Raw genomic sequence first — 25000 nt, forward strand, 5'->3', positions numbered from 1 at the left:
AATGTATTCCCGCTGTAATTCTGTCAATTATGTCACTTTTACTGCAAATTTGACATTGTTTGAGTGGTTTCTGTTCTGAAATCTTGACTCCGTTCCTTCTAAAGATGTACCGGTATATATCTGTGATCTTATTATAGTTGTTCTATACAATGAGATCATACGGATGCTAACAGATCAGTTAGTTGGACAAACCAGTGCGTATGTACTTCTTGGTAAATGTTTAGATTTAACTTTTAATTTCCTATGTGTGTGTGCCTATGTGTGCGTGCATGCATGCGTGTGTGTGTTTTTGATTGAGTGAGGGTGTGTGTGTGTGTGTGTGTGTGTGTGTGTGTGTGTGTATGTGTGTGTGTGTGTGTGTGTGTGTGTGTGTGTGTGTGTGTGTGTGTGTGTGTGTGTGTGTGTGTGTGTGTGTGTGTGTGTGTGTGTGTGTGTGTGTGTGTGTGTGTGTGTGTGTGTTGTGTGAGTGCATGGCCAACTAGAATCACCTTTTCGAAGACTGGTTTGTTGTTGTTGACGTCATCCACCCCCACGATTACCTGGGCTGTGGAGGACAGAGACTGCGGACCACCTGATGCGTTGTCATCCGTCGCTGTGATGTTCAGGATATACTCCACCCCCTGGAGTCGTGGGGGCGGGCTTGAACGCAGACGGATCAGTCCTGGAACCAATGAGAGCCATGCGTTATTTTCACTTGAATTATGATGCTCCTTGATCACAACCTTTATTTTAAAGTTGTTACCTTTACTTAAACTTTGAAGATGCATGACCCTTTAAACTCCAAACTGGAAGATGATGATGCATTTAATTTAAAAATAAAATAAAATTACCAATTGTTACCGACTGACCTACTGTCCTATAACATTATTATTACCAAAATAACTAAAATCTTATTTTTGGCTAACTTCCATTCTGTTTTGGCAGCAAGAACTTAGCAGTTACTCCCTCCTCCAACATCATCATGAATTGCAAGACTCTTGCACGACTTCTGTCCCTTTTTCCTGCCAGCTTCATGTTCTTCTCTCGTCTTTTCTGCTCTGCCATTGTCAGTCAACAAAGTAATCCTTCTGCCTGCCCATGAACGCACAGAGAGGACCTCATCTTTTTGAAGTTCTCTCCCCTGATTGGATTAGGTGGGAACCGGATACCAGACATTTATTTTTCTGTTTATTGAAGAGCGGAAGGACTGGGTGACCCATTTCCCTGACCAAACGCTCTGTATCACTGATGGCTGTCGGAATGTAGAGCAATTTAATACTTATTTTTACAAATAAATAAATATTACTTACAGTGCATTTTATTTACCTTCATTAGTCATAACTAGAAATATAATTCAGATTGTGAGTTGCTAGTTCTCTTGTATTTAAATATCATTTTTGTGTGCCTGGTTTCATATATTTAGACGAATCAGGCTCTGACATTTCCACAAGATGCGTGTCGAACCGCTCGCCTAACTTTATTCAAATGAAAAAAAGACCTTGTGACTATAACTCAGGCTGCCGGGTTGTGTGCTCTACGCATTCAACACTAAATGTAAAAAGCACCCTAACAAATGAGGTTAATTTAGCCAGTGTTTGTAGGGAAATTGTATTACAGGGGCCCAAAATAAGAACAAACGTATTACCATCTGTCTACCCCAGCGGTGTAATCTCACATAAATAACGTGTTTTCCTGTTAGAACACATGCAGACACAGACACACTCATTGGTCTTCCAAGGACCCCCTCCCTTCTGCTCATAAATGCGCTCTTGAAAGGAGGGAACATAAAGACATAGTTTATTAAATAATACGACAGTTTTATCGCAAAAGCCCAGCTCCCCGACTCAAATTTATGCCGTTATCTAGAATGCACCTTTGTGGGTCTTTTCCCCCCTTATCCTTGTGTCAGGGCACTTTGGTTAGACACCCATTGTTCAAATCACAAGTTTACACAACACGATGGGATTTGAGATACTGGTGCCGCATACTGTAGTATTGTTCAGCTTGGCCCCTCCACTCTTATTCCTTATAATTCTGTTGATTTTTTTTTACGTAATGTACCATAGTTTGCATTTCAAACCATTATATATTCATTGTACTTCTGTATCATCAAATGTCGGAACATAAGCAGTGCATTGTTGTCTTGGAAGCAAAACCTGGCTGGAATTTAATTCCAGGTTTCTTCCAAGATGAAGGAACGGATTCCAAAGGCAAAGCAGATGTTTTGGGCATAGCAAATTGGAAGTAGTTATGGGTGGATTTACAACAAACAAAAGTGAACGTGAAATTACAAGCGGAAAAATCAAATGGAATGAGAACATCTTTAATTGTAAGAGGGAAATTTAGTCCTGGCCAAGAAGAAAACAAAAGCACAGCTCTCTGGTTTTCCAACAGAACATATTTGTGGGAGGATTTACTTAAAACCTCTAGTCGGGGCTGTGTGTTGCATCAACATGCCATGCAGTTATACATGCTCTCTACTGACAACAATTTCCCTGCAATCCACTGGCAATCCCAAGCTCGATTTTATTGTATTTGTGTTGTATTATACAACACAAATACAATAAAATTGATACGCTAGTTTAATGGGTTCTCATTAGTGCTAATTGCCAACAACACTATTTTGGGGATCAAGTTTATATCCACCTCAAAAGAAAATAAAGCTTGGCAACTGTCGTGATCTTTCTTTGGTTTAACTAACTGAACAGGGCTTCATATCAACAAAATTCGGCTAATAAAAGAAGTGACAGATGCCTCGACGCAGAAAAGCGGAAGCAGATCAGAGGGTAAAGGAACTGATTTCATAGATAATCATATGTAGAATAATAACTATTGAACATAAACATTATCTGATCAATTAAGCCTACACAATCACAATCTTTAAAATGTGGATTGGAAATCTTTCCTTCATGTGATTCACCTCATTATACTCCAACACAGCACTGACAACAAGTGGAGGGTGAAAGAAAATAGCATTTTCTTTAGTTACGTTATGGTTAAGGGTTAACGCTTCTCCGGAGATATCAAATATAGCCATATCGGAAATAATATAATAATATCACTGTCACATGAGCTTCATACTTTCCATAACCCTTCTATTCCATCACCCAAACCCAAGCTTGGATTGGCACCAATAGCAACACAACAAAGACCTGATCTTCATTGAAAACAATCCTATTCCTTCCGCAAAAAACCCCCAGAAAAGATAAAAAAAAGTTTTCGTTCCGGACCTAATATAACTGTTCAACTTAGAAATATGTCACATTTATGATAGCACTAGGCAGGCTGATGAGGCCTGGTGCTCAGGATTACTGAGACCTGTCAACGCAACAATCCCGGCGGGCCTGGAAATAAACCGAGATGTAGCGAGCAGAAACCTAGCCATCCTTCTGCTCTCCAAACGGATAGAGTCGGTGGGTTGCTTCTCCCCTCTCCACCGCGTTTCTATTTCTGATTTTATGGAATGCCATCTCCTTCTTCGTCATTATTCCGCTGCTACATTTCCCGACATGCGACTTTCACAACCCTTACACCGCTTGTCAAGCCACGCGTCATTCACCAACGCTCGGCACGCCAGGCGGAAGGTAAAGAACACATGATACCTGTCGGCTCAATCACGGCTACTCCAACAACGACTTCTGAACCCCGAACTCGAGGGGAGCTGAAGCGACTTGAACAGTGTTGATGAGATGCTGATGCAGCCACGGATCTCACAGATCTGCAGACCGCTTGGGCAGGTGATGATCTCGGTCTTAAATATGGGCTAAACAGGTTGCTCTTTTCTTCCCCGATGAGTTTGATATATTATCTACAACCTTCCACAACAAACACATGCTGCTGTCTGACTGAAAAGAGGCGAGAAAGTAAGGCCTTGCTGGTGGAGACACATTGTGCTTTTGAACATTGAATGTGCGTCATGACCTGGAGGGTAAATGAAGAGTAAGGGAGTTCATTAAGTATGGCTGGGTAACCTGTAAGTCGCAGAGCAGATTGGTATTTCCTCTTAACACTGACTTACTCTTCACCATCCATTTCACTCTATCTCTCTGTGTGTCTGAGTGCACGTGTGTGTGTGTGTGTGTGTGTGCGTGTGTGTGTGCTTGTGCGTGTGTGTTTGTGTATGTGTGTATTGTGTGTGGGTGTAGGCATGCGCGTGTGTGTGTGTGTGTGTGTTTGTGTGTGCATGTATTGTGTGCTTGGGCGTGCGTGTGTGTGTGTTAGTGTGTGCTTGTGTGCTTGTGCTTGTGTGTGTGTGTGTGTGTGTGTGTGTGTGTTTGTGTGTGTGTGTGTGTGTGTGTGTGTGTGTGTGTGTGTGTGTGTGTGTGTGCTTGTGTGTGCGAGTGCGTGTTTGTGTCTCAGTCTTAATTTATCCCCAGGTGTAGGCGTCTCATCTGCATTTCTCACTCTTCACAGGGTTTTTAATTTCACCCTTTGGTGCTTTGTTTACCGTGTGTATGTGTGTGTGTGTGTGTGTGTGTGTGTGTGTGTGTGTGTGTGTGTGTGTGAGAGAGTGTGTAGGCCAAAGAGAGGATAGTGAGGGACAGAGAGATTGAAAAAGAGTGAGTGAGTGTGTGGGCTGAGCATGGACACACTTATTACACTCCTCCTTATCTGCAGAGGTGGAGAAGTAAGTGTGTGTGTGTGTGTGTCTACATGTGTACATTTGTGTGTGTGTACATGCATTTGTGTGTGTGTGTAGGTGGTCGTGTCAGAGATGCCATGAACCCAATTCATTGGTTTTCTCACGAGAGAACCTGGCTGTTATTTAAATCATTACACATCCCTATTGGTTCTGAGTGAAGCCACTTACACTGCACCGAGGCACCCTGTGCGTTTCAATGTGTTAGTGTGTGTGTGTGTGTGTGTGTGTGTGTGTGTGTGTGTGTGTGTGTGTGTTTGCGTGGTGCGCATGCGTGCATGCATGCATACGTACTTAACGTTTTAAATACACGACTACCCCTGACAAATAACGCCATTGTACTTTGACATTCTATTTGGTTTTTAAGCAAAAGAAAGGGAGAATGTGACTGCAAGACCGACAGAGAGAGAGTGAAAGAGAGGGAGATAGAGAGAGAACACAGAGTAGCTTACAGAAAGCACAAAGAATAAAAGACACAATCGCAACCTCTGCATTGTGCGTACCACCGCAAGCCCCAATTCTCCCAGGCCACAGCCCTGTGTGCCTCTTGCCATTACCCTCGGCCTACAAGGCATTAACCTGTCAATAATCCTTATACTCAAGGCCTGCTTCAACACACATTATTTTTTTCGTTTCTCTCCAAATGCAGACTCAGCACTCAATTAACCTGGCTTGTTGTTGTTACTGCATGGTCGGGCCACAGTGTCACTGCCCTCCACGGTACAAAATGGGAGCCTTTTAGCAAAGCCAGAAGGAAACATGAGAGCAAATACAGCCCTCACCTGCTAACCCCCGGAGCTTGTGTTGGGAGGATTAGAGGAGAACAAATAGACAACAAATACATAAAAGGGAAGTAGGATGAGTGGATTTCTGTCTAGTCTTATTGTGCAAATGTAGAAAAAAAATATTTTATGTGATTTATGTGTTTCCAGGGCAATGAGGGCTGTACAATGGATTTACCAGAAAGTAATTATGAGAGTAAAATAATAAAGACACAATATACAGAAGTTATTTTCTCTTTTAGAGAAATCCTTAGGAAATACAGAAATGTGAACTGCATGATTTCGAAAAAACAAATAAATCTATAATTGACTTGCCATTATTCTTTTTCTTTCCCTATTCTGAAAAATAGCATGCATGCTTGAATGTATAAGATAATTACCACAGAATGTAAAAACAACAATTATTACCAATGCTATATGGAATAATTGCTTTACGAATCAAAGTCATTTTACAGATGTCATCTGACTTTCCCCATTCTATCCTTGCTACTCCCACGTCTGTGCTCGGCACAAACACAGACAATGTAAGAGGCTGAAAGCCTGGCAGTAGGGAAACACATGCTGCTCTAAGTGGCCAAAAATGAGACACGGAAACGGGTTTAGGATATTCAGTGTCTCTTCATATCTCGCTGTGTCCTCACAAGATGGTGTGCACGTGACTGTGTGTGCGGCATGCGCTTGAGTGCGTGGGTGTGTATGTGCTTCAGATGCCTGTATTCAGTTACTATACATATGCATGGGTGCCCATGCATATTGGATGGGTGTGAGTATGGGGATGTGTTTGAATGTATTATGCAGGAGGCCTTTTACCTGGACCTGCATCTCCATAATGTGATTGGTTACTTGCCATGTGTGTGCTCGCCTAAAAATATTTGAATTGTGTGAAATAAACCACAGTCTTCTAAAAAACAAAGAGCATGTAGTCTGCATCCAGGCCAGAGTTCGTCATCAGCTGTCGAGAGAATGGAGGAGATGGTACCGCGGGGTGTGTGTGTGTGTGTGTGTGTGTGTGTGTGTGTGGGTGTGTGTGTGTGTGTGTGTCCCTTTGCATGATGGAGGAAGAGAAGATGATAAGACAAGACTGAAGTGTGGGGGGAGGGGAGAGAGTGGCAGTAATGCGCACAAAGTTTGGGAAGCATAGAAAAGAGAAAAATAAAACTGAATGAAATGTGAAAATGTATTCACTTCAAACAGCACTGGCCAATGATACTACATTTAAAGGTTTGACTGAGCTGGGGGTTTAAATTGCATTTGTTGTATGTTTAGTTGCAGGCATTACTTGGTTTTTCAGCACTAAATAAGATTAATAGATTAGTGTTATTGTTGGTTTTGTGCTTGGGGTTTTAAGAGGGCTGGGGAAAGAGAAAGTAATAACATGGAATGACAAGGGAGAGGTAGCAGGGGAACTTTCACCCTGTCTCTCTCCCTCTCTCTTCAGCTCTTCCTTTCTATTGCTCATCCGCTGTCTCCCAATGCTCTCGCTGATCAATGTCACAGCATGTAACCCCAAAACAATAAAGTGGTGATGAGACACAGAGAATTACTCAGAACAGAGACAGGCAAGAGAGAGAGAGAGAATGGAAAAAGTACCAGAGAATGAGTAGACAAGATAAAAGAAACACAAACAGAAGACGGAGATAATGGGAAAAGAGAAAGGGACATATAGACCGAGATGGAGCATGAGAGAGAGAGAGAGAGAGAGAGAGAGAGCGAGCGAGAGTGTGAGAGAGAGTGAGAGTTAGAGTAAGATCGAGAGAGAGAGAAATAAATCGGCCACAGAGACAAACAAAAACAACGTGTCACAATAAAATAAAGGATATGGAAAGAGCCGGGTGTGAGACAAGGGCTTCCTCCATGTAAGACTCTCAGGTCAACCTCACAGGTCATCCCAGCAGACTAAAACAAGGCTGTGGAGTCACAGCAACCGTTCAAAAAGTACTGAGATGAAGTTAAAGGGCAAAAGGCCAAATTCAATATCACCGACCGCAACAAAAACATCTCGACTGTTTTAATGCAAAGTAGAATAGCACCCTCATGTTACCTCAAGTCCCAGGAAACCCTGAATTCAAATTAAACAAAGAAGTCCCCATTCCTCCTCCTTATGCCCAAGAGGTCACTCTGTGATCAAGCGTCTTTAATAGACACTCTATAGATCCATGTTTTAATCGGGACCCCCTCATCACAGCCTCGGTACCCCACTGGCTGCCCTTAAGCAGAGCCGACCTGGAGCTGGTCTGCGTTATCACTCCACTTCCGGGTTAGTCATGAACCCCTTTCAACCATGAATTTATAGACTAATAATGTGAAAGAACACTGCAAGACAAGCCCTTCTTTGAGCCTCTAACAAGAGGCGATAGTAAAAAGGATTTGTTTGATCGCTGGGGTATAAGCTCTAATACAGAGGCAAGGCAGGGAATCACACTGTGTTTGAAAAGACACGTTTTGGTTAGCTATGTCCTTGGCTGTAGCAATGAGAGTCCACTCTCTCATCATCCGAGTGCAGTAAAACCTTCATCTTAACCCACATCGTCCTAACCCACTGCCACATTGGCTAACTGCAATTCCATAATGTCATCCACTCACTTTGCATGTATATTTTAGAATCCCTTTAAAAAAATACCTGATGTCACAACATAGAAACAACTAAACCACACTCATCAGTGATGCACTGGCTGAGCCAGGATTATGATTTATGTTGTACTGGAAAACAAGGACAGAGGGAGCCAAGAACAAGGTGATGAATAGCAGCAGTATATTTTAAGCGTATTTATATGTTTTAATACGTTAGAATACATACATTAAGAAGATAAATTAGGGAATTAATCTTCAGTGTAGTATTCTGGGGGTTCAGCCAGAACATTAAAATCATTGCATATATATATATATATATACATACATGTAGGAATGGAGAAGAAAATATCAGCCCGTCACGATCAGCTGGTGAGCAGAATGGCTGTTATTCTTTAGTTAAGCGACTCTATGCCTCTGTGGAAAAGGACACACTGATGTGCAATGTGTTAGCAGCAACATTAGGCAGTTGGTTTTCTGTTGACCAGCGAAGAACGTAGTAGAGTGAACGTAATTCCACCCATTAGCCCAAAACACTGGTGCAATGCAACTGAACACGTGTTTTGTTTTGTTCAGAGATTGGTAATTTTGCAAAGTGAATTACAACTGCGCCTTCACATGTGAGCTGTTAATCACGATGCTCATTGAGGCTTGAGTTATTGCTCATTGAACCTAAAAACTCATCAACAGAAAAAGTTAAAAGGTGTGCCAACACCTAGCTAACAACGCTGCATTAGGAAGCCTGCTGTCCTGACGATGATTACAAATTAATATTAGAAAAAAAAAAAAAAGTATAATCTATTCATGTTTATGAAACAAATTACCATTGCATTATTATTGGAAGGGAAGGCTTTAGCCATTCTTGCTGCAACAAATGCTTCATATTAAAGTCATAATCGCTAACTGACCTGCTACCTTTAACATTTTTTCTTCAACAAATAAGTGTTGATTAGAACTAGCCTGACTTCACCAGACCGATTCACAAATGTGTCATTCTGGAACCTCTCAGTTCATGTTCAGATTCCAGGGGGAAATGATTCAACAGCGCTCCCATAGGGTGCTCCATGAACATTCATCGGAGTCAACCCGCCCCAAATTAGATAAATAGCTGTGATTGGCCTGACCCGGGGCAGGGCTGCTGAAAATATCTCTGGATTGGAGGGGGGCCAAACGCATATGCCAGAGCAAATAAAACATGAGCTCGCAGATAAGTCTGGTTCCCAGGCCTAGATAAGAACATGTTTATTCTAGCATCAGGCTGTTCTACATTGATACATTGATTGACGTGTGTGTGTGTGTGTGTGTGTGTGTGTGTGTGTGTGTGTGTGTGTGTGTGTGTGTGTGTGTGTGTGTGTGTGTGTGTGTGTGTGTGTGTGTTTATGTTGGGCTTGCTGGTATAGGCCTATATCTCATCTGATTACTATATTTATGCCATTATATTAAGCATATGTTTTTGGAGTAAATGTCATATCTTTGAAAAACATTTGAATAATTATAATCAATATAATTAAATGTTAAAGTTAAAGGAACATAGGGAATATGACTAACATTAATTATTATCGGTTGAACATGATGATGTGTTTGTTTTTCTCCTTCTTCATCTCTTGCTCTCAATCAAAGAAAAGCCAAGATAATCAATAGAATAACAGCTACACAAATAATCATTCATGGCAGCACTCAAGTGCAATACCAAGTTATCACATTGTGTGTTTTTTTTACACAACCAAGGAATGCATATCATCATGCTTAGTATGCTAATGATGTTATATTTTTATACATTATTAATTCACAAGTGATGAGCGTCAACTAGAACAAGTTCATAATGGCTCAAACAAAAATTCTATGAGTAATTAAACAGTTATTAAATAAATGAAATCAGTTGAATGCCGATGAATAATTCTGAGGATTAATATGGTGGTTTATGTATAATAAAATATATTGCAACTAGAATAAAAGCATAGGAAATACGGACTATTCCTACAGGCAGTTTATAGAGCCAGCATCACTTTGTCAGATTAATATTGGGGTTTGAAAAGGCAGACCTAGCCTAGACCTGTGACTTGCATAGTGATGAGCAAACAATGTCTGCAAATTAAAAACACTATTTAAATACAAAAAAAAACAATTTAGTCGCTCATTATCTGATGGTTGCCAATCACACCTTGCTATGTGCCTGGCTTGGTAAGCGATGCAAACGGAATGAATTGAAAAGACACTCTGAGTTGACAGTGAATGTTATTGCCCGCGAGTGTTGGAAATTGTGCCTTGAAGTTATGAGTAATTGAATTTGTAAAAGTCATCGTATTACCCTTTAATGTGATATGCAGATCTGGCAGTGGTGGCAATTTACAAAAGGGTCCAATGGCTATTAAATTACTTTTCTGCCCATGTTTACATATATATATATATATATATATATATATATATTCATACATAGACATATCAGCTCTGCACATGCCCACATGAACTCAAGAGTGGTCTTACACCATTTAAAATTCAGATCGCTCATGGCAATGGCCGTGCACAGGCTCCGAGGCATTTTCTCCACCAATGGGACAACAGAACAACTGGAGAAGCCCCCACCACACACACACACACACGCACACGCACACGCACACGCACACGCACACACACACACACACACACACACACACACACACACACACACACACACACACACACACAGTCTATCAACCTAAATGGCATTGACAACACGCTCGTGTAACCTTTGACCATGTCCGCATTCATAAAGACCTCAACTTTATTCATAGAGATGGAGGGAGAGAGCAATAGAGAGAGAGCAATAGAGATGGAGGAAGAGAGCGATAGAGAGATGGAGAGAGTGATAGCTAGAGGAAGGGAACAACAGAGATGGAGGGAGAGAGAGGTAGATAGAGGGAGAGAGTGATCGAGAAAAAGAACTTGAAAGCAAAGAAGAGCAGGATAGAGGGAGGATAGAGGGATGGAGGGAGAGAGTGATAGAGTGAGGTAGAGAGTGGCACAGTAAGGGAGAGGGAGTGATAAAGAGAGGGAGAGAGGGAGAGAGTGATAGAGCGAGGTAGAGAGCGACAGAGAAAGGGAGAGAGCGATAGAGTGGGAGAGTCACATGAATAAAGGAGGAGGGCTGCATTTTACGAGCAGCGTGACCTCGGTTCGATGTGTTTCAGGAGGAAATCCTTGTGAGCAGAATCTCTGGGCAGAGCCACTTGAGGAGTGATAGAGAGTAATGATCTGAGCTCTTACGTTACTAATCACAAAGGCAGGCCGCTGCAGTGAGGTAATGGTCAGAGCGAGGAACTCAGTCACAGAGGGAGCGCCTGTGTTCCCTTATTTCACGTTTAACAAGGATTAAGGGAAGAGGCGGGGGATCTTTCTATAGACAAAGACACTTTTGTTGTTGTTGTTGCTGTTGAACAAAGCAAACAATTGGTTTAATATGTGCACAGCTTATTTATGGCATAAGGCTTGTAAATCACATCAAAATGAGTGCCTCCATTTTTTCAAGCAGAGGATAATTGCAATGTTATTATCCATATGTAAGGGATAATGTATAGAACGCCGTTCATTATCGAGAAAATAAGCCCCTGGAAGGGCAAACAGGACACTGACGCGAAGTGAAGGTGTCTTGCTTCGCCCTGAAGGGGCATATTTTCGATAATGACCGGCAACGTTCTATACATTATCCCTCTTATTAAACGGCTACTTGACAAGACGAAAAACACACGTTGAATCTTTTTACAATTTATTTGTGACCAGCATTCGTAGTGTTGATCAGCAGAGAAATAGTCCTCCAAAGACTTTGGCGTCGCTTAGCAACGGAGAACTGGGGTTGATAAGTTACCGAACTACTTGCGGAGTGATACCAAAGACGGCAAAAAATCCACTTTTCTTGACAGCGGTCAATTATACTTAGCAACGGTGAATTATCAAATATTATTCACCGCCGGAAGGGCCCATGTGAAGGGCCTATGCAGGTTCCACGGCATTGAGAAGAGCCGTGTAATAAATGGTAGTAATGTTCTTTCTGTCATTGTTTGGTAATTAAACGTTAAAATATATTGTTATGGGGAAACGCTGTGTTTTAAAGTGTAAGTGAACCCTCGGTTGTTTAATTACTGTTCACTTTGAACAGTTTGTTTATGAGATTTATTATATTTATTTTTGGCTCAGAGTTCCAGGAGGGAGGGCCGGGCTATCCCCATGGTAACAACAAACACAGACATTGTGATATTTTTTAGCAAGCTTGTACCTTATTGCGTAGGAGCTTTATATTTGCAGATGAAATGCTCCACACACCGTGCCATTTTACTAAAAGTGTCCAAGAAGCTTAACCCTTTCTTGGACACGGAATCAGAATCAACTAATGGCCACACAGAGCTCCACACATCCAGAAACACCTCTCTGCTCTTAGTTACAGCGACCAAATGGCCTCGAATACTATGTTGAACTTCGGATAAGACATATTAGCATGTTTAAAACCCAGCCCCTTTTAACTGCCACAGTGTTTCTCATGCAAGACATGGCAAAATAATGCCTAGGTTATGGATTATTTAGGTTGATTTAGGTTGATTTTACATTAAAATAACTTGAGTCCTATCAATATGGCAAAGTATCCCATTCTGATCTACAAGCTCTGTATAGCTCTCGCCCAGCATGTCATACTTGATAAAGAGCACAGATCAAGTATAGTAAAGGCACATGGAGAAGAATGGAAGACAGCCGACATCGTAGAACAAAGCATTCACAAAGGAGAAAGTAAAAAGGCTTTTCGGAAGAGGGTCTCTTACCTTTCTGGCTGTCGATGACAAAGTTCCCCTCCTCGTTCCCTGTGGTGATTTTGTAGGTAATCCCGTCGCCATCCGGGTCCTTTGCCAGCACCGTGGCAACCAGCGTGTTGGGTCCCGCATCCTCTGAGACAAATGTCCTGTAGCTGTTGACGCACACACACACGCACGCACGCACACACAGACACGAAGATGTTATTACATTATATGTGAATAATGCCTTCATGTGTGAATGTTGTTTAGGTCAAATATAGATTTTGTTCAAACCTTTTATGATATATTAATTACAGAGAGAAAGAAACAAAGCTTTAAATTACATACAGAAAACACCATCTGGTAAACACATTAAAATGACTTCACAATAAGGGACGCTGCAGATCTCCTTACCATATTTGTCGTGTTTCATTAGGCTATCGTCTAACGTAATACAATGTAGTATGTGAATTGCTTGACTGAAGTGGCAGGTAAGATGTGCCGATTCAATAACAATTATTAGATCACTGATTTGAAGTTGCCTGTGCCATTTAATACGATTTGGGTTTTCCCTGGTTTCTCTCCAGCTCAGCAGCACATCGATGCCACTCTCTATATATCTCCATATATATATATATCACCCAAAAAGGTCACCGCAAAAAACAAATAGATCATTTTTTATCAAAGTGTCAACAACACCGGATAAGACTCTGTGATAAATTCAACAGGGGGAGGCCAGCAGCCAATAACATATTCCTCCCAAGGTAGTTACCTGAAGATGCTGCGGAAAAACAAGCATTTCCCTATCCTTCTATAGTCCTTTTTAAGGCTGCAGTGATACAATCAGACTTATAGCCAAGCAAAAATATAAAAGTATTCTACATTGTTCTTGGGCTTCCTTCTATTCTACTACTACTTTCACAGGCCAACACCCCCCTCCAAAACACATCCATATTAGAGTTGGCTTGGGAAGAATATAGACCTGCAGGGAAGTATACACTCTTTAAACATGGAGGGTGGATTGCTCAGTAGGAAATAAAGCACATTTCCCCTCTGTCTCTCTCCTTCTCCCTGTCTCTCCTTCTCCCTTCCATGTGTTCTCTCTCTCTCTCTCTCTCTCTCTCTCTCTCTCTCTCTCTCTCTCTCTCTCTCTCTCTCTCTCTCTCTCTCTCTCTCTCTCTCTCTCGTTGATGCTCTGTTCTGATCTGCAGGCTCCCAAACGCGCGCAGCGGTAAACATAACAATCTTAAAGAGTACAGGTGTGTTTCACAGTTCACAGCTGGAAGCGTTGACAAACATTGCTCTAGCCCCTTAATGAGGTCAGAAAGTAAAACTTTTTGTGTATACACAAACACAAACATGCACACCCACACACACACACACACACACACACACACACACACAAACGCGTTCACACAGACACATACATGTGCAGCAAGCACACACACACACAACCACACATGCATGCAATAACTTTTTTTTAATGTCATGGTATCAGAACTCCTGTCTAAAGGCAAAACTTCTGGTTTAAACTAGACACTGGCTGCAAATAACCTTTTTCTAACTCTATTTTGAGTAAATGTCAGTGGAGTAGGGAACTGGCCAGTAATGTAAATTTATGAAATGTATTGCAACACTTCCCCACCATTTACACACATGTCAATCACTGAAGGGTATATTAACAGGACTGTGTCTGAAATGATGGTCCGGCAAGCACAGATTGAAAAGATCCAGACACCCAAATGTATCTGAGGTTGGGTGAGAATGCTAACATATAAACTATGCATACATATTTAATGGTCAATTTTTATAGAAAAAAAATGTGAAGGCTAAAGGGCTATTTTATATGAACTAATGTTCATGCCTAATGATATTTTACTCGCCAAGTGCGACGGTGATATTTCAGGCAGATGTTGTTAGGGTTCAAATGATGCGTAGGAAAGCAGATCAACAACAATGTAAGTCATTATCGAAAAATCTTCTTGGGAGTCTTGGGAGACCTCTGCGACGTATACCTTAAACATCACAGATCCACCAGTAAACAGACAGATGATAAACATCTGCGGTTAAACATCACTCTGTCCCCTAACTCCGGCCATACATTGGTATTTCCCCTGTGTCCATTCATGAAAAAAAGTAATTTCAGAACCATGCAAGACTTACTGAATAATGCCTTTGTGTGTGTGCCACAATTGAGTTGATACCCTCACCAAATGCTGAACCAATAATAAGACCCACCAAATTACACTGAGCTCAAGTTTCATTTAGGGCAGGGGGCGAGGGGAGTAGTGGCTTAGCCTTCAGTCGGTCTATGAGATTGCTTTCGAAGGCACACTGCCCTCAAGCTGTTTAGAAAGCAGTTAGCTATGTTTACCTTTTTTTCAAACAATGCAATACAAAAAAATAACTAGTCTGAAAGCAGTACAGTAAGTCACTATGTCATTCTTCCCCAAGAAAACAATGTCTATGTTCAAATGTTTAAACAACTTTGGTTGTAATGAGCAAACCATCCTAATAATTCTACAACCAGACTCCGGCTGTGGACAAATAATCACATTGTTAAAAGTTGAATATTGAACAATGATTATAAAATAGATATTGCAATGGTGACTTTTTGGTAAGGTGATGAAGAACTGATGCTAAGGACGGGGTATTTTTTATATCCTGAACTGTGAGCTGGAACGTTAGAATATTTACAGACCTAGGTTGGTACATTTTATTTATATTTTTATTTATACATTTTGTTATGCTAGTACATAAACAATATGGCCTGCTGCCCTAGAGCAGCTGTATAGGGGTCACATAGGTACTGTACATAGAGGGCAGCGAGTGGAACCAAACAAAATCCCATCGTTCCAATCGAATTTCTCAATCCCATGAAAGGAACATGTGATCCGCCCACTGATCCTTGCTGTCCTGATGCCCACCCGTTTGGCACTGCCTCACATAATGCCTTGGGAAACATTTATTTTCGGAATTCTTCCCTGACGGGTTATGTAATAAATTTGACACTGACGATTTAACACTGTAAATGTGTTGTAGTGTGTGTGTGTGTGTGTGTGTGTGTGTGTGTGTGTGTGTGTGTGCGTGCGTGCGTGCGTGCGTGCGTGCGTGCGTGCGTGCGTGCGTGCGTGCGTGCGTGCGTGCGTGCGTGCGTGTGTGTGTGTGTGTGTGTGTGAGAGAAGATGTGCATCAGTCTCGTATTAAATCTGGTCATATTTGGCTTTTTATGATACACTTCCAAACAAAGACACATGATGGAAAATAGACGCTTACACCCCCACACGTAGATAAAGAAGACCCGGCTGGCAGACACTGCTAGTATAAATGCTAGGGTTTCATCCACCATTTGAGTCCTCTTCACAAACAGCAGCTAATCGCTGGAATAACACACACACACACACACACAGACACACAGAAACACACACTCGTCTGGATTCGGATCCTATCCCTTTTGTTTCTGCTGCCCCACCAGCAATAGTCCAGACAGTATTCCCAAATGTACCATTTCTGGAGAATTGTCACGTTGTAATGCACAGACTTTTCCTTGATACATACCATGTCAAAACTCTGAATTCTTATTCTTAAATAATTCAATGATATTGGATTGCTTTTAATATGAATCTTAGCCCACAGTCAATCTAAATTTAGAAAATGGCTTCAGTCTAGATAGCTGCTGCTCTTCTCTCTCTCTCTCTCGTGCCGATGCATGAGCGTTTTTGGAGGTTGTAGGGAATCTGTTCGACATTGACTGGTTCTTTTCTCTTTAAGGTTTGATTTTTCAAAGGTGTTTTCATCATATTTATTTTCTGTTATTTTCCCAAGCACTGTCCAGCACTCTTTTAAGGTTTTAAAATGAAAATATGGCGGTAGCTAGTGGTAAGCTAGTTGTTTGTTGTGCCAAAGAATGAAAAGGGTGGTAAGAAATCTCTGGCTTCGGCCCTGCGTTAAGGTGCCTGACAGTCATGAGTTCACGGTGGAGGAGTGAGGGTCAGCGCTGGGTGAGGTGGTGGGCTACGATGGTATCAAAGCAGCGTCCAGAATGAATAGTGCTGTGGTTATGATTGTGAACACTATTGTCGAACAACGCATCCCTTTAAGAAACACACATACAGCGGTCTTCTTTGTCATAAAAAGGTCTAAATGCCCCCCAATTATTTTTTTTTACCGTCGTCTTCAAGCTGACACTGTATAAGCCCACAATTTCAATATTCTGAAAAGATCATGTCAATGGAAACAAAGCAGGAAAAATAAATACAGCATTGGTACTTAAGCCATTGGAGCAAGCAGAGAGCACTGATGGTTCAGATGCTAGCTGGACGCCTGAAGAGATTAGCAACGTTTCCCTAACCTCCTCAGCTAAGATTGCTAACTCTAGTACAGGGTTGGGAAGCTCACTCTTTTGCTATATGGACCGAGGAAATGTGGGGCAGAAAAAAAGGAGGTATACCCCTGGGTCGATTGTAAGGATGGTAAAACAGATGAATGGCTCTCCTACTCTGTCACACATAATGGAAAAGAGAAGAGTGCAATGTTGACGTCTCTTAGGGAAAAAATCATTCAACATCAACAGTCACATGGTCACATTGCTGCAAAACGCTTGCAAGACAATGCAGGAAAGGAGAGAATCAAGATAGTCTGTGACAATATGAATGCATTGCACCTGAGGGCTATCTCATTAATGGATAAATGATACACTGTGTAAAGCAGTTCACCCCAAAACCAACAAGAACTGGAAGAGTTTGCTGCCGAATTGCGGCAAATAAATCATTTGTGTGTTGAGCACGAGATGGGTGGCCAGTACTTTCGTGTCTGCTTTGGAATCATTTTGAATCATTATGTGCTCACTATGTTAGCTTGTGAGGACAGATGAGAAACGATCGGCCTCCGATAGGAAACTACATTAAGGTCTGTTAAAGCGGCTGACTTCAAAGCATTTCTTGTTAGATTTAGCACTCATGTATGACACGTTGAATTAGTTAGCCCTGCTATCAAAAGGTTCACAAAAAAAACACACAATGTCGGTAACCTGCACGGGCAAACTGATCAATCGTAGCATTCGGTTCATTGATGGACTGTGTGAACAACCAGGGACCAAAGTCCTTGTGGCTGAAATTGAAATATCAGAAGGCAGGTTTTGCACAGTTGTGCTGACAGACAACTAAAAAATTGTTAGAATCAATCGCCAGCAGTTTCTCAGAAGTCTGAGCAATAATCTGAGCAATCAATTTTCACTGCTGCATCATTGAGGAGGTCAGCCTCCTAGGCCGTGTCGGACTCCAAGTGGGTCAAGTTGATTGCAGCACTGAAGGTCCTGGAACGCGACCACCGGCCACCAGCACAGAACATGCCGCCCTGTTTTGGGTAGGGCTAAATAGGTGAACTCTGCAAAAGATTCAGGTTGCCAACTTTGTGTGCAATTAACGGATTCAGGTGCTTTATCAAGAGCACTGGGGATTCTATACCTGATGAGCTCAGGCCTTTAATGAATTGCATGAAACTCATCCCACTGAAGAGTGTGAAAGTAATACAGTAGCTAAAGTAAGTAGTAGTTTCTGTATCTGGTGATTATTTTAAGCCATTTTTTCTTTGTGCGTGTGAGTGTGTGCGCACACTCGTGGGATTCTTTGTGATGACGTCTTTAAAAATAGCATTCCCCCAACTTAAAAAAATCCACATAACACCACGGCGTCTGACGTGTCGCTCCCAGACAGACTACTTTCAGATGGACAGGGGAGACAGGGTTATAGTCTGGAATGAGTATGAACGTTTTTAGAAACAACTAAAGGCAAGGGGGACGTTTTTGACGTTTATTTTCCTAATTGTTTCCTAATTGTTTGTTCTTCATTGATACTGCAAGGAAATGAAAGAGACAGAGAGGCGTGGAAAGTCTCTTAGAGAAAGATGTATACAGGCTAAGGAAACGGTTGGTAAGGCTGCCACAAATGAGGAAGATACAATGCCAAACAGTAAACAATAATCTGTTGAGCAGATATACATTATTGATACGTTGCTTCTTGTTTTCCACACTTGTTTTCAACACATTATAACCATGAGCAGTTTTAAGATAGTGCTCAACAGAGCAGGGGATGTAGAGAAAATAGAGTCGTGAATACAAACATTGAAATTGCTTTTACCCAAGAAACGCACAGTAGCTAGGGGGCTGAGGTTGAATGGCAGAGAGAGTGGGGTGTTCAGGTTGTTTTTAGCCATTTGAGTTCAGCATCAGGGGGAGTTGCAATACTTTCTTCTTTAAAATAAATTTCCTTTGATTGTGAAGAAATTGCTAAGGGCCGTCTACTAAAGGCAAGATATGAAAAGAACATAGTGTTGTTTACGCACCAGTTTGCCTCAGGATAGATGTGTGTTTTAGGATTAATTATCAGGCACCTTAAAAGGCTGCAATTCAACCATTTTTTTTTATAATGGGAGTGATTTTAACGGCACCATTAGCGATTTGGGAAGGAAGCACATCAAACGACATTGCCAGTCAAGGAGAATTTTAAGTGAATTGTGGAGGATGTGTGGCGTTCAAAACACATTGTACTGAAAGACAATATTCCTGGTCTCATTGCAGAGACAATTACTCATCACTACCAAGGCTTGACAGATTTGATTGTTATGGACATCTCATTTGTCTTTTTTTTATGTCATGTTGAAAGCAAATCGTCTGAGAGACATGACGGATCAGGTTGTCCACACAGACCAATCAAATTGTATCTTGGGCAGATTGATTAAACATATAATTAATTCAGGACTTTTTGGACATTTCTAGTTTATTAGATGTCTGCTTGGTTTTATTTGCATGGACCAAGAAAAAGCATATGACCGGGTGGATTAACAATACCTCTTGGAAGCCTTTAAGAGACTTTTCGTTTCTCGTCTGGTTTCCTTGACCTGATCAGGGTGGTCCATAGTGAAGCTGAAAGTGTATTGAATGGAAACAGTGGCTTAAACGCTTCTTTTAACATTACTAGGGGAAATCAACAGGGCTTTTCTGTCTCTGATATGCTTTACTCACTTGCAAACAAACCTTTACTGTGTAGGATTAGGAAAGATGGGTTACGGTAGCTGATGTGTCTCTCGCTTATGTCTATCTGCGTATTCAGATTATGTTATTGTAGCTATTAAGGAAGATAGTGAAGTTCACACATTGATCCACATTGTGGAGCTTTATGGGTTAATGTCATAGTCAAAGGTACATTTTGCTAAAAGAACAGAGTAAATTGTGGGAAAATGACAAAAAGAAAAACTAGAACTAACTGAAGGGCTTATATGGACCACAAACGGTATAAAGTACCTAGGAGTTCACTTGATGGATGATTAAGGGGTCAAAAAGATGTTGTGGCACCTATAGTTTATCGACTTAGCGTTTTAGACACCCCAGCAAGGATTCAGGGTATTATTTTAGAGTTATATTTAGGATATGTTGCACTGGATACCACAATATTTTGTATATGTATCTAAAGAAGAGAAGGACAGGGTTTAGTTCACCTTGAAAGTAGAAAGGCAGCATTTAGATTTAAGTTTAAATATATTTTTTTATAGGAACCACAAGATTTAGCAGAAATGGGTTGGGAATTACAACTTGGGTATGGAATTTTGTATTCTTGACTCATCTTTTCTTAATCATAAATGTTTGCCACCTTTCTATTTGAGTGTTTTTAAAACCTGGAATATCATGACTAGAACTAGTTCGGACTCTAATCAATCAACCACTTCACTGGCTTCTAAGGTAGCCAGTCCTTAAAGGAGCATGGCTGGAGATTCCCTGTCAACCTGGGACTTTATTCAGATGCGATGTGGTTACGGTGACTTCTACTGACTTCTCTGTGGAAAGATAGCTAACACCTTGGAACTGGCTGCCAATGTGGTGATCCATTCTAATCACCTTGTGGAACAACTTCTTGCAAGCTTCACGAATACCTTATCAGAAGAGGGACAGAAACAACTTAAAGACGTATGATGTAATGGAGTGATGGCACCAGATCAGAATAACCATTTTCAAGGTTGGCTTTTAAGGCTAAAGTAACAGGTGCTGAGCCCTTTTCTGGAGGTGGTAAAGAGTGGATGGCACTGGACTGTGTTATTGGGAACAATCTGTATGAAGTGTGTGCTGTGAACAAAGGAAAAGTACAGACTTGTAAGGATACACCCTGGAGAGAACATTTTAGAGTCAAAGGAAAGAAAAATCCAGCTCGGGGCATGTTATACAAGCCACCGTTGACAAAAACATTGTTGATCGGCATTGGTGTGTTCTACAAGGGATAATTGCAGTGAATGCATTCATATCTATTTCAAACCGTGCGGTTTCGGATAAATGCCTGTTTTGTTCATACAGAGCGGCAATCTTTCACAGTTCTTTATATTGTCACAGATTGACACCATTATTCACACTGCTTGGTAGTTTGTTAACTTCCTTTGGAGAGTTTTAGTGTGCCGTTTTATTTTTTTTATTTTTCTTATGGCAAGACAAAACAAAAGGGAGATTGATACATTTGATGTTTGGCGAACAAAACGAGTGATCTACTATAGTAGGAAGCAGAAAATAGAAATAAGAGTGGTATCTGTGTGGTATCTTTCAAGGGTTTGGCAAAAGTGAGGATTTTAATAGAATGTATGCATTATGAAAATATGAACGATCTGCATTGTTTTTAAATGTTTGGGTTCTCATAAAGAATTATAATCGTAATTTATTATTTTCTCTGTCTCTGTCTGTGTCTCTCTCTCACGCTCTCTTTCACCTCACTTGATAGCTGTCTTGGGATTCAGGTGAGCTGTCTGGGAAGTGCGGTTGAATGGGGGGGGGGGGGGGGGGCATAATTGCTGGTATTTATCTCACCTGAGAAGCCGACGGCCCTCAGTGGCGGTTCATAACCCCGGCATGAAATTGATGGTGGAATTACACAGGAGGGCACCCACGCAGTCAAACCCTGCCCTCGTACTTTCAGTAGCGTGGAGGGGTGTTATGTCAATGCTGTAGCCATAGCTGTAGATTACAAGCAATGTGTGGATGTGTGTGCGTGTGCGCAGGTGTGCATGCGTGCATTGGTGTGTGTGCCCGTGTGTAATTTTCCTGTAAATGTTTCTGTATACAATTCTCCCCCGTCGAATGCATCCACTTCCCTGCCGTGCAAAGGTGTCTCTGACACTGAGGTGTGTCAGCGGCCTCACATCTAGAACATGAATGTTCTGTGTTAAATTGGACTGCGTGATCTGGCAACAGGCACCACAGAGCAACTGCTCCCTGGCCCTACTGGCAGTTTATAGACAACATCATGTCTAGCCAAATGCGTTTGCAAAAGTCGGAAATTGAATGCATTATGTATATGCAAATTATTTTTTGAACATTTTCTAACATCAATGGGTAAATTTTAGGAAAGCTCATTTTGCTGTTTACCAGTAAATTGTTACAGAATATAAACTTAAAATCAGTCTTTACTGAATGTTGCAGAATTTATTAAATATTTTATTGTTTAGATATTTAAAAATCCAATTTAAATACTTAGCTTCCTCCACTGAAGTTAATGTAATTACATTGTATGGTTTAAAAAACGGGAGAATATTATAGTTCCTCCCAACAGTCAAGCGAGTCAACGGGTTGCATTACATTAGGTTTACGCGAGACATCTTTCATTACGCCTCAGCGACCCATAAACATGTGAAAAGTAAGACGCAGCCGAGAATGAATCATACCAACAACGGCTAAGAGAGACGTTTCAGAGTGCTGGTTCACCATCTGCTTAACAGATAAGCTTGCCACATTTAAAGTAGAAGAAAAAAAAATCCCTTAATTTGCATAGTCGTACGCTTCTGACTAAATCCTCGGCACTTACTGCCACTTCATATTGCGCCTGCCAACAGAAGCTGTGAACGCACACTATATGATCAATACATGATTGTAAGTGTAAGTCTTTCACAATATGCCTGCTGATTTGTGATGCTCGTTAAACGGTGAAGGAGCTATCTGTTTTTTTACTCGGTTACCCGACACTTTAATATCAGGTTTATCCTTAAGACGGATTGCTACAATCACAACCAGGTTAAATGCCACCATTTCAGAAGACATGTGCTTCACTAAATGATGACACTTATACACTGTTTATCCCGCTGGGCTATAAGCATAGGCTGTGATGGCCTCCCCGGCAATGCAAGGCATTGTGGTGAGTCAAGACATGGATGACAAGCTTATTTCTTGAAACACTTGATTAACGAGTTTCACTTTTATGGAAACATATAGGCTGGAAATTTTCCCTCCAGTGGCTATGTCTTCGCTTCCGTAACGTATTGACATGTCTGCGTCGTGCAAGGGTCAATATATATACTTTTTATAAATCATCATCATTTCATTCTCACTCTTGTAAAAGTTACAGTTAAAGTGAGTTATAGGGTAATAGTCACTTCAATATTTAAAAACCTCACACTAAACCCAGGTCAAATGACTGACAACAAAACACACGTGGATGGATGAGTGGACGTGTGCTTTGTACTGTATGGATCTTTGAGCAGCATTAAATTAAGTGCATTGCAGAGACACTTTGAGTAATCTAGTGACGGTTGTATGAATTGCTGGGTTTAACTGGGAGGACGGTGGTGTATGTGGAGATTTATTTTCCGAGCCAATAGATGATACATTACCACTTTTTACCTTTTACCTTTACATTAAGTGCTTCATTTGGATATGTTGACATATCGTTTATAGGAACTGTGTGGGTGGCGGAGTGCAGAAGAAAATAAAGTAACAAGGATGTAGTGAAAGGGGCCAGAGTCATCTGACCATCTTCACAAACTAATCGTCTGTCCGAGTTGTGTGGGCGACAAATCGAATGCAGCTCTCCTCCATACCTCCGCCTGGTCTCCCCTCCTAACCCCTGGTCCTGACCTGCCTCCACAGGAGGGATAAAGGGAACAGCACAACATGCACTCTGAGAGGAAAACCACAACTCTACCGTTTTCCTCTCATCCTGTCAAGCTTTTCTCTATTTTAAGCGCACGGAAACAAACAAACTCATTCAGACGCACCATACAGAGAGAGATGAACACACACGCACGTGGATTATGCCACGCTTGGCGCACTCAAACACACACACACACACGCACACACCTGTAACACAAACACACCTCAAACACACACCCTCGTGTGCATAAACACACACGCGCACACAAACCCCCACACACACATAAAACACACAAAGTGCCACTTTCCTTGACGAAGTCGCAGCATGGAAGGCAGCCCGCCTCTGGAGGTGGTTTCCGTGGAAACAGACAGGTAATGGCAGGTGAGAGGGCCCTGATGTGAGGGTGAAAGCTCCCACAAAAAGGCTGAGCTGGGGCTGGGGGGCCAAGATGACGTGCGATGCAAATAATAAGAATTTGAATAAAATGTACGAGTCTTCTCCAGTCAGATTCCAGTCTGTTTGTAAAGTTCTGCCTAGTGGGTCTGTCTCTTGTTATTGTTGTATTTTTCTTGCTCCCCCGCACAAGAACATATTGATTGTGTGGCTGTTAGAGGGACACTTTGCTTGTGGGGAGTACTTCGATTAACTAGCTCCCCCTCGCAAACAACCAGTACACACATGAACACACACACACAAACACACACATGCTCACACAGAGAGAGACACAGGCATTGTATGGAGACACACACATGCAAGTAGCCAAAGATGAGACCATATGTGAGCGATGTATGATTATATTGTACAGTTAAAACATCAGGACCATAGAGATATCTTGACACCTGGACCATATAGATATAAATGCAAAAACCCACAGACACACACAAACATACACACACTGCTTTTATTTAAGAGAATCTTCTGGAAAATGATACATTTAATGATCTTTGTCTTTCCATCTCACATCGTCGGCACACTACCACTACTCAACTAGACTCACACACACAACCACACACACATACCTTCCAAAATACACACACACTAACACACACAAAATGATGATACAGATTCAAACACACAAACAGAAACACACTCACAACATGCACAGACGCGTTTTGCGTTTTAGAGATCATTTGTGCTGTGATGTATTACTTTGAAACGCCACAGATCTAGATACCAAATGGAATGTATTTATTTTGATTAAACCATGTTTTCTCGTATTCAGATGTGTGTGTGTTTGTGTGCGCTCGCACATGTGTGTGTGTGTGTGTGTGTGTTTGTGTCTGTGTGTGTGTGTTTGTACGGAGTGTGTGAAGGTTTCATTTGAAGAACTGCGTTTGGTTTGCGGGATTCAGGAGAAACACACAGGATTATTCAACT

The 25000-nt window shown here is 41.5% G+C and overlaps 1 protein-coding gene across 1 annotated transcript in view; it reads right to left on the minus strand.

Annotated features, from left to right (window-relative positions):
- LOC307076124 (neural-cadherin) overlaps nucleotides 1-25000 on the minus strand; it is a gene marked incomplete at its 5' end in the record, with an annotated part of 231844 nt that overhangs the window by 127837 nt on the left and 79007 nt on the right. Inside the window, 2 exons of the mRNA XM_079737008.1 lie at nucleotides 489-661; nucleotides 12756-12898. Coding sequence (XP_079593134.1) covers nucleotides 489-661; nucleotides 12756-12898 — 316 coding nt within the window. The remainder of the gene's footprint in view (nucleotides 1-488; nucleotides 662-12755; nucleotides 12899-25000) is intronic.

The sequence above is a fragment of the Pollachius pollachius genome (genome assembly GCF_949987615.1).
Source record: "Pollachius pollachius genome assembly, chromosome: 5".
Lineage (NCBI taxonomy): Eukaryota > Metazoa > Chordata > Actinopteri > Gadiformes > Gadidae > Pollachius > Pollachius pollachius.